The sequence below is a fragment of the Rhinoraja longicauda genome, chromosome 6 (assembly GCF_053455715.1).
Source record: "Rhinoraja longicauda isolate Sanriku21f chromosome 6, sRhiLon1.1, whole genome shotgun sequence".
Classification (NCBI taxonomy): Eukaryota; Metazoa; Chordata; class Chondrichthyes; order Rajiformes; family Arhynchobatidae; genus Rhinoraja; species Rhinoraja longicauda.
In genome coordinates, this window is record NC_135958.1 from 69,847,578 (window position 1) to 69,860,911 (window position 13,334).

General features: G+C 39.4%; 1 protein-coding gene across 1 annotated transcript in view; it reads right to left on the minus strand.

The window, feature by feature from the left end:
• Window positions 1-7,700: 7,700 nt before the first annotated feature.
• Window positions 7,701-13,334, minus strand: part of nploc4 (NPL4 homolog, ubiquitin recognition factor) — a 47,632-nt gene continuing 41,998 nt past the window's right edge. The window contains exons 15-17 of the mRNA XM_078401280.1: window positions 13,201-13,317; window positions 10,891-10,993; window positions 7,701-8,060 (exon numbers count right to left, since the gene is read on the minus strand). Of these exons, the coding sequence (XP_078257406.1) occupies window positions 7,903-8,060; window positions 10,891-10,993; window positions 13,201-13,317 (378 nt within the window). The 3' untranslated portion in view covers window positions 7,701-7,902. The remainder of the gene's footprint in view (window positions 8,061-10,890; window positions 10,994-13,200; window positions 13,318-13,334) is intronic.

Here is a 13,334-nt window from a genome sequence, read left to right on the forward strand (position 1 = left end):
AACATACTTTGAGGTGGAGATTATTAAATTGCAAGACTTTAAAAAAAGTGAAACCACATGAACAATAAGCAGAATCGTCAACACAACTGTGTTATGGACAAAACAGGAAGGAACATTAGATTGTGACTAATAAGTACCATGTAATGGGTGGAGAATAAATGCTCATTAATCAGAAATACTTGCAACAAATAGATTCCAGCATCCAGTCTTGTGACCACACCTCCAACAATGCTCCATTTCTTCTTTATTAATGTCTGTACAGTTCATGTACCCATTCTAATCAGATAATAAACTCGCAATCTTTAGAGAATCTCACAATTGAATCAGCTTTACTTTAGACTTTTGAGATACAGCATAGAAATACGTCATTCGGCTCACTGGGTCTGTGCCGACCAGCGATCACCCCGTACACTAGCACTATCCCACACACTAGGGACAACTTACAATTTTACCTGAGCCAATTAACCTACAAACCTGTACGTCTCAGTGTGGAGTACCCAGAGAAAACCCCATATGGGTCTCTACTGCTGCGCTACTGTGCAGCTGATCAAACCTAAAGACTAAAATCAGATGGCACTACCCTTGACGTTACTCTGCTCTGAGTTTCTGCACTGCATTTTCATAGTTTCCAAGTAAAATGCTGCCAATTATCAGCACCATGAGTTTAAACAAAAATCATATATTATTGGTTTTCTTTTTCTATTTGCAGCGTGTTGTGGAAGAATGTCAGAGGATTCTCACCAAAGCTGCAATAACCCTTTACTTCCTGGCATAAAAACAATATAAAAAGTAGTTTGCTTCTAGTCATTATTGTTTGTAGGATCTCCAATGGATGTCCACACTTAAAATGTCCTCATAGACAGTAAACTAACTGCCTTGGATGTTCTGAGATCATGAAATATGCTTTTTCAAGTTCTTTCTTTCTTTGACTTTTTGGTAGTCTAAGGCTCAATAAAAACAGGGCAACATCACATAGGATCTATCTCTTAATGTTTTCATTCAGCCACTGCAAAAGTCACAACTTCAGGCAACACTTTGACTATGCCTGGAATCAAAGTCAGACTTTGTGCCAACATTCACTTCAGTATCCAATGTCAGAGGATTTTATGCTTCGAATTAAGTTACTTAACACTTTATTTTGCATCTTCAAAATTTTAATTACCTAACTCTCTGCAATCCAACCTTGTTGAGGTTGCCCCGAATAGTCAATAGATGCAGGAGTAGGCCATCCGAGCCAACACCGCCATTCACTGTGAACATGGCTGATTGTTCACAATCAGTACCCCGTTCCTGCCTTCTCCCTTGATATACAGTCAGCAGAAAGACAATATATGATACAATCGAACCAGCCACAGTGTACAGATACATGATAAAGGGAATAACGCTTTGTGCAAGAGAAAAGTGCAGTAAAGTCCAAATTAAGAAGTCCGAGGGTCTCCAATGAGGTAGATAGCAGCTCACGACTGCTCTCTAGTTGTTGGCACGATGGTTCAGTTGCCTGACAACAGCTGGGAAGAAACTGTCCCTGAATCTGGAGGTGTGCGTTTTCAAACTTCTATACATCTTGCCTGATGGGAAGAGGAAAGAGGGAGTGACTGGGATGAGACTCATCCTTGATTATGCTGGTGACATTGCTTAGGCAGCTTGAGGTGAAAATGGAGTCAGTGGAAGGGGAGGTTGACTTGTCTGGGCTGCGTCCACAATTTGTAGATTGAATTGGTTTTGTACTTGGCTGCACAGTCGTGTGTGGAAACAGAGTAAAGAAGTAGTTGTTAGTTCTTGCACTGTCAAGTGTTCCTAATGGTTTAATGGCAAAATTCCATCTTGTACTCTTGGCTTGTGGCATTGAAAGTTCTCACCTCCATGCGTGCCTTTCAGTGGGAGAATTGGACAGATAATCCTTCAGGAGATGGTGGTAAATTATAACATATTTAACAAATTATCCATGTGTATCCTTCCAAGACTGATCTTCCAGGCAAGAGCTTCTCAAGGTATTTTTGGGTCAAACATGCCATACTTGCGATGAGAAAATAAATATTTAAGCCTGCATTGTGCAATCAACTCTGCTGTAATATTGTTATAGGCTCCAAAGTTATTCAGTGACAAATATGTTGGCAATGCCAACCTATGATAGAGTTATGCAGCAAATACAGGGAAAGGGGAAGGAAAAATCCAAGGGGAAGTGAGTAATCTGGACCACTGGGACTGAAGTGAAAGCCATTGCAAAATTTGTAAGAAAGGAAGTTAATTATAGGGTAAGATGCAATAGGTAAGACACAAAAGGCTGGAGAAACTCAACGGGTCAGGCAGCATCTCCTGAGAAAAGGAATAGGTGACGTTTTGGGTCGAGACCCTTCTTCAGAATGAAATAGGTAAGTTTAGCAGAATGTACATTTTGTATGATTTGTCACAAATGTGACATATCGGGACATGGTCTCTAGTCATTTTCATTCCAAAGTTGGTTTAAATCTATTAATATGGACTGATTCCCCCAGTAAGGTTGAGTAAAATTACATTAATTGTTCAACTGAATAATGCATAAAATAACTTCAAATAGAAATAGATTTTTATAATAAAGACCCGGTAGATGCTGGAATCTTGAGCAAAGTCAAAATGCTGGAGGAATAATGAAGTGTAAAAGAATATTCAAGTGGAGAAATATTAAAATATAATGAAGTGGATGAGCAACATGCCCTCTGGAAACTTTTCATACATATCTATGTTCAAATATATCAGTTTTTATGAGCTAGTCATAAGTACAACGTATTTCTGGCCTGCAGAGATATTTGAGGTGTAATGTAAAGCTTGTGAATATATGGATGTGCAATAGAACCTTATTTTCTAATTATGTATATTACAAAATCCCATTAAGATTGGGTAAGTAAGACATGCGTGAAGCTAACAGCAAGTGGATGCTTTAAAGGAGCTGAGATGGGTGCTTGGAAAGTAATGCTCGGGGTGGTGAAGGCAGATATGAAAGTGGCATTTAAGAGGTTTTTAGATATGCACAACGGAGGAATTTGGATCACGTGCAGGTTGAGCAGATTAGTCTAACTTGGCATCATGTTCAGAATGGACAATGTAGGCCAAAAAGCCATTCCTGTGCTGTACTGTTCGACTTACCATGGAAAGGGTTGAAACACTTCAGTTTCACTAAACAGAATTATCGTTTCCTTATTACAATGCTAAATGAGCGCTTTATCTTCTCATTAAGTGGAACCTGTGAACACAGAACCACACATTTCTCTCCAAGATATCTGAACAAGGCAAACATTAAAACATAAGGTGCAAGCACACCTCCTGTCCAACTACCTGGTCTTTAACTTGTTTGTTTTAAAAGTCTTTTTCGTTTGCAGTTTTATCTCATTGTTATTCCCGTATAAGTAATTGAGCTTATGTGTAGAAAAGATGTTGGTTTATACCAAAGATCGACACAAAGCATCTCTGGAGAAAAAGGATAGGTGGCATTTCGAGTAAGGACCCTTCTGAGTGCTTGACCCAGAGTTACTCCAGCACTTTGTTTCTCTGCTTGGAGTCTTACTCCGGCACTTTGTTTCTCTGCTTGGAGCCTTAATTTGACATTGCGTATAGTTTAAACCTAGTAGTGTCAGATTTGGTTTAGAAAATGCTTATAGTGACTGCTACATTTCCTAGATACATTTAAATTTGTTCTTGCATCATTCTATGTATTTTGAGATCAGAATCCTGGGCAACCAAGCAAAATGAATATCTTCCCAATCAATAAACAATAGGTGCAGGAGGAGGCCATTCGGCCCTTCGAGTGATCATGGCTGATCATTCAATGTGATCATGGCTGATCATTCTCAATCAGTACCCCGTCCCTGCCTTCTCCCCATACCCCCTGACTCCGCTATCCTTAAGAGCTCTATCTAATAGACAATAGACAATCACTACAGACTCAGTCTGAAGGAGGGCTCCGACCAGAAACGTCACCCACCCTTTTCAGACAGTGAAGCTGCCTGACCCACTGAGTTACTCCAGCACTTTGTGTCTATCTTCAGCAAATGTGCTTAACTTGAAGTTATTGATAACAGGATACGCAAACCACTGACCCCAACTTCATGTTCAAATGCTTCCTCTGCTCACAAGTAAGAAATTCTCACAAAACTCAAGCACTCATCTCAGTTCTTGTAAAATCTTTCCTCATGTTAAATTTTCCATCTTGTGGCAGCACAGCCCAGATTGTTTCCCAATATACTCTAAAAACTACATTGCGTTTTCTCACAGGTCTGAACTGACATTGGGAAGTACAGAAGGAATTCCAATTAACATTAGAGTGGAACTTGAGATAGCCAAAATATCTAGAAGCAAATGTTAATGTATTTTAAATTAAATTGCACTATTAAGTCTGCCAGGAACACATAACTGTTACAAGCTTCTGAGTAAACAATATATTTTGCCAGAAATCAAGAGTTATTATTCATCATTCCACCCTAACTGGGGTGGACAATATGATTCGCCCCACTTTAAATAAAATCAAAGATACAGAGTGCTGGAATAACTCAACTGGTCAGGCAGCATCTCGGGAATACATGATAGGTGATGTTTCAGGTAGGGGCCCTTTTTCAGACAGAAATTAAACAAAAACTTCCAGATTAGTGTATACTGCATGAGCACTGAAGCGAGTAGACCAAACAGAAAACTTTGGGAATTGTTTTTATATTTGTTCACCAGAATGCTGCCTAGATTAGAGGGTATTAGCTATATGTAGAGGAGGACAAACATGGTTTGAGGTTTAGGGCCAACAGAACTATATAAAATTAAAGGGGGGCATGAATAGAGTAGACAATCACATTTTTTTCCTCCTGGGTGGAAATGTCAAATACTAGAAGGCACATCTTTAAGATCAGAGGGGGAAAGTTTAAAAGGAGATGCGCAAGGCAAAATTTTATTTATAAACAGAGTAATGGGTGCCTCGATCGCACTCTTAGGGTGGTGATAGAGAAGTAGATACAATAATGGCATTAAGCAGCTTTTGGACAAGCGCATGGATATGCAGGGATTGGAGGGATAGAGATCATATGCAGGCACAGGAGAATGAGTTGGCATGATGTTCAGCACAAACTTTGTGGGCTAAAGGGTGTGTTCGTGCAATACTGTTCTATGTTCACAGTTCAAAGAATAAATGAAATGAAGTGTTGGCTCATAGTGCAGTTTAAAAAAAAAGTCTCCTTAGTCAACCCATTAGTTAAAACAATGCAAGCACCGATGATCATTTATAAAGCCAGGCTTGGGAAATGAATCATACAAATATTTTTTAAGCCTGTAATGATCCATCTGTACCAGTTTCTAATCCACATACTAATGACAAATGATGTTTGAAGTTCTTTTTTAAACCTTTAATTACATCCTAACAATTCCTCAGGATATTTCCCCAACACGGAATAATAGTGGTAGTACAATAGGCAACTGGCCAAAAGTTTAAATTCATGTTTTGTACATCATATAATGATTTGCCATCTATAAATAACTCCCCTCCATAGGCTCTAATCCACTGAATTACAGTGCCCTCCATAATGTTTGGGATAAAAGACCCATCATTTATTTATTTGCCTCTGTACTCCATAATTTGAGATTTGTAATAGAAAAAAATCACATGTGGCTAAAGTGCACATTGTCAGATTTTATTAAAGGGTATTTTTAAACATTTTGGCTTCACCATTTAGAATTTACAGCTGTGTTTATACATAGTCCCCCCATTTCAGGGGACCATAATGTTTGGGACACATGGCTTCATCGGTGTTTGTAAATGCTCAGGTGTGTTTAAATGGCTCCTTAATGCAGGTATCAGAGCTCTCAGCACCGAGTCTTTCCATCATCTTTGGAAACTTTTATTGCTGTTTATCAACACGAGGACAAAGGTTTTGCCAATGAAAGTCAAAGAGGCCATTATGAGACTAAAACAAGAATAAAACTGTTAGAGAGACATCAGCCAAACCTCAGGCTTACCAAAATCAAGAAAGAGAGCACTAATCGCAAAGGGACTGGCAGGCCAAGGAAGACCTCCACAGCTGATAACAGAAGAATTCTCTCTATAATAAAGAAAAAAAAAAAAACCTGTCTGACAGATCAGAAACAATCTTCAGGGGTCAGGTGTGGATTTATCAATGACCACTCTCCGCAGAAGACCATGAACAGAAATACAGAGGCAATACTGCAAGATGCAAACCACTGGTTAGCTGCAAAAATAGGATGGCCTGGTTACAGTTTGCCAAGAAGTACTTAAAAGAGCAACCACAGTTCTGGAAAAAGGTCTTGTGGACAGATGAGATGAAGATTAACTTATCAGAGTGATGGCAAGGGTAAAGTATGGACGAGAGAAAGAACTGCCTAAGATCCAAAGCATACCACCTCATCTGTGAAACATGGTGGAGGGGGTGTTATAGCCTGGGCATGTATGGCTGCTGAAGGTAACTGGCTCACATCTTCATTGATGATGCAACTGCTGATGGTAGTAGCATTATGAATTCTGAAGTGTATAGACACACCCTGTCTGCTCAAGTTCAAACAAATGTCTCAAAACATTAGCCGGTGGTTCATTCTACAGCAAGACAAAGATCCCAAACATATTGCTAAAGCAACAAAGGAGTTTTTCAAAGCTAAAAAGTGGTCAATTCTTGAGTGGCCAATTCAATCACCTGATCTGAACCTAATTGAGTATGCCTTTTTATGCTGAAGAGAAAACTGAAGGGGACTAGCCGCCAAAACAAGCATAAGCTAAAGATGGCTGCAATACAGGCCTGGCAGAGCATCACCAGAGAAGACACCAGCACCTGGTGATGTTCATGAATTGCAGACTTCAAGCAGTCATTGCATGCAAAGGATATGCAACAAAATACTAAACATAACTACTTTCATTTACATGACATTGCTGTGTCCCAAACATTATGGTGCCCTGAAATGGGAGGAACTATGTATAAACACTGCTTTAATTTCTACATGGTGAAACCAAAATGTATAAAAATGGTCTTTATTAAAATCTGACAATGTGCACTTTAACCACATGTGACTTTTTCTATTACAAATCTCAAATTGTGGAATACAGAGGCAAATAAATAAATGATGGGTCTTTGTCCCAAACATTATGGAGGGCACTGTATATTTAACTCCATGCATATTTTCAGATCACGGTTCATTTGTTGAGGGGAAAAAAAGATTGATTAATAATGGATTTCAGGTTGGCCTAACTTTTCATGCACACACCAAACAGAGATTACCTCAGTGCCAAAATGTTAACATTCAATTGAACAGTTTTAAGACCATCAATGAGGTGATACTCTTTTCAAAGCTGTGTAATGGATTAGCCAAATAAGTAACAGTTCTCAAGTAACTATCTCAAGTGTTTAAATCCCTCCAAATAAACACTGCAGTGTCATTCATTGGTCTGTATCTTCAGTCTGCAATAATGTATCACCATCAACATTGGACATAGCAAAAAGCAAAAATAAATTTGGAATTTTCCAGGTGAATGTTAAGTTTGCAGTGTGGAAAAGTACTTGTGATATTGACTGCTTTGGATTTTCTTAGTGAATCTAACATTTACCAGCTGTCACCCCTCCAGGCTGGGGTTTAAGATTTACGCTCCAAACTTCATGTAATAAACTTGACAAGTGTCTTTCAAGACTTTTAAGATTTTTTTTGTACTAAGTGACAGTTTCATAAACCATTCAACGAAAATGCAGAAGAAAATAAGTGAAAGTTGTATTTAGCAATCATTTCCTTTTAATATCTATTAATAAAGTCCAGGCAGATCTCAAGAGTACAATTTCGCTTGTAGAGTTTCCTTGCTGGATCCAAAGTGTCCTGGTAGCCAGCTTGTTGTCTTACCATATTGGAAAAGGGTCAAATGGTAGGGCAAGATTAGGCTTTACTTGCTGCTGGTTAGGTTCTGGGGAGATTGCACATTTCACATTGATCAGTGCCTGGCTGGTTCATAAAGGTGCAGTGTCTACAGGACCACATAGCCGTAGGAGTAGATTGCTGGGATCCTCCCAATGCATCAAATTCAGAAGCACTGGGCGCTTGTACACCCACTGTACCTGCAAACAGAGCGAAAACCTATTAGCAAGTGGACCACAGAAGAGAAAAAGAACAATGCATATACAATTGCAAGTACATAGTTCCTTGAAAGTGGCATCACAGGTAGATAGGGTGGTCAAAAAGGCTTTTAGCACATTGGCCTTCATCAGTCGCAGTATTGGGTAGACACAAAATGTTGGAGAAACTCGGTGGGTCAAGCAGCATCTCTGGAGAAAAGGAATAGGTGATGTTTCAGGTCGAGACAACTTCTTCAAACCAGCATCTGCAGTTCCTTCCTACACATATTAAGTATAGAAGTTGGGAGTTATACAAGACATTGGTAGGCCACATTTAGAGTATTGTGTTCAGTTCTGGTCACCATGTTATAGGAAAGATATTGTCAAGCTGGAAACGGGGCAGAGAAGATATATGAGGATGTTGCCAGGACTAGAGGGTCTGAGCTATAGGGAGAGGTTGAGCAGGCAAGGATATTCTTCCTTGGAGCGCAGGAGGATGAAGGGTGATCTTATAGAGGCGTACAAAATCATGAGGGGAATAGATTGGGTAAATGTACAGTCTTTTTCCCAGAGTAGGGCAATCAAGAACCAGAGGCCTTGAGGTTTAAGGTGAGGGGAGAAGAATTTAATATGAACCTGAGGGAATAACTTTTTTTTTCCTCCACAAAGGGTGGTGGGTGTATGGAACGAGCTGCCGGTGGAAGAAGTTGAGCCATGTACTACCACAATGTTTGAGCAACGTTTAGGCAGGTACAAGGTTAAGATAGATTTAGAGGGATATATGTCAAATGCAAGCAGGTGGAACTAGTGCAGATGGGGCATGTTGGTCAGCATGGGCAAGTTGGGCTAAAGGGCCTGTTTCTAAGCTGTATGATTCAATGACAATGTATGTGCGTTGTTGCAGTTAGCATAAAACTATTTATATCAAATAAAGCCTAAGCCGAAGACAAAGTCAGAGGCACATAAATGCTCCCAATGTCAGTGCTTTGGGATGTTAGTGATGGATGGCACAGCAGTTTTTGCTAAGTTCCAGGTCCGAGACTCATCCAGCTCACATGGGTGCTGTCCATGTGGAACTTATGGTCTTCATCTGGATTTTCTCTGTTATCCAGTATTTCCTCCTACATCCATAGGCATGCTTGTAGATTAATTGGTCACGATATATCGGACTTTGCTGGCTTTAACCTTGCACAAAACGTTATTCCCTTATCATGCATCTATACACTATAAATGGCTCGATTGTAATCATGTTTTGTCTTTCTGCTCAATGGATAGCACGCAGCAAAAAACTTTTCACTGTACCTCAGTACACGTGACAATAAACTCAACTAAACTGGGATAAAACCCATAAAGAAAAATACTTTGGGGAAAAGAAAATGAAAGATGGCTCATTTACCAATTTAACCTGCACCTTTAAAAAAAATCATTTTGATGAAACGATGTTTACTTGTGGCCACTAAATGTGGCTACATTACAACATGGATTACACTTTAAAAGTGACTTATTTTCTCACTTTCCCAGATCCATGGAAGGTTCTTCAACCTGAGATGTTTTCCTGTCCGCAGATGCTGCCGAGCCTGCTAACATTGATCAATTTCTTTTTTGATTCACTTTTAAAAGTATTTCAATGGCTGCAACGGGGTTTGAGATGTCACACCACACATCGCAGAAACAGGTAGACACAAGATGCTGGAGTAACTCAGCGGGACAGGCAGCATCTCTGGAGAGAAGGAATGGGTGACATTTTGGGTCGAATACCCTTCTTCAGAAACATCACCCATTCCTTCTCTCCAGATATGCTGCCTGTCCTGCTGAGTTACTCCAGCATTTTGTGTCTATCTTTGATTTAAACCAGCATCTGCAGTTCTTTCCTACATCACAGAAACTGTTTTCCCTGGCCTGGCCGACAATTAGGAGCAATTAATTTTATGTTCAGCGAATAGTCTAACCAAGTGCATATCGAGAATGCGCCATGTAATATGGATTTGCAGCAATCTTTGCCAGACTGGGCAAGTTCACCACTCTGAACATCGAACCAATTTTCACAGCAATTCCTTTCTGGCAGTAGCCTGCAAACGCAACACCTATTGAATTCAATTTCAAATCTTCCTTTTGGCGATGCACATTTCTAACGTCCGAGCCAGCTATCGTAAACATTGCACTGTTCATTTTTACGGGTCATTGTGTCCTGAAGGAATTGATTCTTTCGCGAGATCTCGTTCCAAAGATGTCAGGAATCTTTCGGCATCTTACTTTAGCTGCCAATAATCAGGTTCAGATCTCCACCCCAGATCTCTTAAGTGGATTAGGGGGAAACACGTTCCTACTTGGTTGGATCTAGTGCTCCAGAAATACAGGGTCAGTGGTAATTGAGCATTTACCTGGCTCCTATCTCAAGTGCTCCAACTGAGATCAGACTTTGAAAAATACATGAACAATTAAAGGCAGAACACAGCTGACCCAGTCTACTCACTCTCTAAACTCACTAGTGAAGGGCCCTTAACAAAAAATCCATCTCAAAAATCCATCTCATTGTTGCCACACACTTTTCATCTAAAACGTAATTGTCTGCTTTTAAATCAATGCAACTCAAAGCTCAATGTTACTGAGAAAGTGCAAGAAATTCACATTCTATATCATGATTCCAGATACTGGATGTACACACACACATTCTCCACAGATACTGCATGTACACATATATTCCAGAGTACAACTCTTGGTTATTACCTCAGAGTATTATCAATGAGCTAACATGTGAAACAGAATTGTTCAACAATTTACACATTTCTGCAATTACTGTTTAATCTACCCATCCCCCCCTTATCTGTCTTACTGCAGAGCTGTTCAATAGTAGCCCACTGTTCTGATCTCTTCCAGGTCTGGGCAAGTTCCTCATTCCGTGTTTTCACTGCTTCCAACAGCAAGTTGATACTATCCTGTTAAGGATACAAAACAGAGATTATGCAGGCCTGAAAATATTTGATGCAAATTTTAGTCGATGCTGTTGGCCACATGGTGAAAGGGGACATTTATAATACCATCAATTGAATGCAGTTGGCTCATAAATAATTTTAAATAACCCTTTGAAGGCAAGTTTTACTTCCAAAATGACTACCATTCAGATCTGCTGCTCTAAATCGTGGATTTTTTTAAAAAAACAAAGGAGATGAGACTTTACAATAAACTCAAGTGGGAACTGGTGTGTTGGTGGGGGAGGAGTTAAAATAATCAAGCCAAAGAAGCAGAAGGACGATAAAGCAGAAAATAGCAGCTCCAAGTCTCTGACATTCTGTCAAAATCAACAGTATATAGATGTACTCAAGCTCTGGAGCACAACCCGTCTTGATGTTTAGATAATTGCACTTCAGACCACCAGCACTGGAACTAAAATATATATTCCATTTAGTAAGCCAGTTTTCACATTACAAAAAGTACAAAACATTGTGAACAATAATTATTTAAATATTTATTCGGAACTAAGCTATTAATGTCCAAGTCAAAATAATCAATATTCTGATTGGTTAAGTACCAATACTCTAAAATGTTATTATTCCCAATTTGTAAAGAGAATTTTTTAAACCCAGAATGGATCTGTCCATTGCAGAAAACATAGCTTTGCATAGTTTGTCAATTCATTAAATTTTGTATTCCTTGTCTAAACATTAGATGAGATTAAGTGCTAAAGCAAAAATGTTATAAAACCTGCGGCACTCAAGGAGTGGTGCAGCGGTAGAGTTGTTGTCTTGCAGCGCCAGAGACCCAGGTTCCATCCTGACTACAGGTGATAACTGTACAGAGTTTGTACGTTCTTCCTGTGACCACGTGGGTTTTCTCCGGGTGCTCTGGTTTCCTCCCACACTCCAAAGTCGTACAGGTTTGTAGGTTAATTGGCTTGGATTAAAATTGTAAATTGTCACTAGTATGTAGAATTGTGTTAGTGGATGGGGATAGTTGGTCAGCATGGACTCAGTAGGCCGAAGGGCCTGTTCCTGCGCTGTATCTCTAAGACTAAATTTATAACGATCATGGCCGACTTTATTATGCACTTCAGTCCTGCATCCATCATTTACATAAATAATGCCAAAAGTTAAGAAATATAACCGATAGGTAATGACTAAAACTCAAGGCTACAAACATCAAAAATTACCATTAAAGTTTTGATTTTTAGAGACAAATAGTAAAGAGAATGCATTTGTTTGTGTTAGGAGGAACTTGGTTGGGCAATGCAGTGTTAAATTGCTGGTCTAGAATCCAGAGGCCTGTGCAAGTGATCTGGAGACATTGATTTAAAATCCCATGGCAATTGATGAATTTCAAGCAATGAAATATATTTGGAATCAAAACCTAGTCTCAAAGCGTTTGACCATGAAATACTGGAGTTCCATTAAAAAACATGCCTGGTTTACTAATGTCAACCAAAGTGGCAACCAGCCATCTTTGAGTATGAGTGAATTACACATTGGTAGTAATTATTTTACCTGTTCAATGGCACCTTTTATTCCACGAATGATTTCATTTTCAGAAGAGACGCAATACAAAAACTGATAACCACATTCTGGATATAGGAGACCATTTTACCGATAACCCTCTATTTACATGACTTCCAAGATTTTCTCAATAAATTTTAATCATGCAAAATAGCGGTTCCTGTTCAGATACTACAAAGGCATACATACACCCAATGTGGCGAGGAATTATCTTGGTATGCGTAGTTCAAGAGAAGAAATTTGACCTCACCAATCAAAGCTTCATCATAGATGGTAGGCGTCATCTACAGTGCTACAAAGCAGCTCTTGCTCACCAATAAGCAACACTAAAGATAGATACAAAGTGCTGGAGTAAGTCAGTGGGTCAGGCAGCATCTCTGGGGAAAAAGGATCTGTAACGTTTCGGGTCAGGACAGATCCTTTTTCTCCAGAGATGCCAGCACTTTGTGCCTATCTTCGGTATAAACCAGCATCTGCAGTCTGGATGCCACCTGATGTTGCATTTTTTGTTATTATTTCAGACTTAAAAAAAATCATTTGGTGTGACCATTGGCATTCTTTGCAAGGAACTTAAACAAATATCTGAAGCTTTTAAACACTGTAATTTTGTTGCTGTTATATCAATGCCTCATACAGCCCTCTTCAGCGATACTCACCCTGAGTGGCATAACATCATTGGTAACCAGGAAGAGAAGCAGGTGGAAATCTGAGATGACATCAAGAAAAACAGTTGATTGATTCTGTGCCAAGTAGGAGGACAGGGTGTGAAAATCCTACCGAAAATAAATGA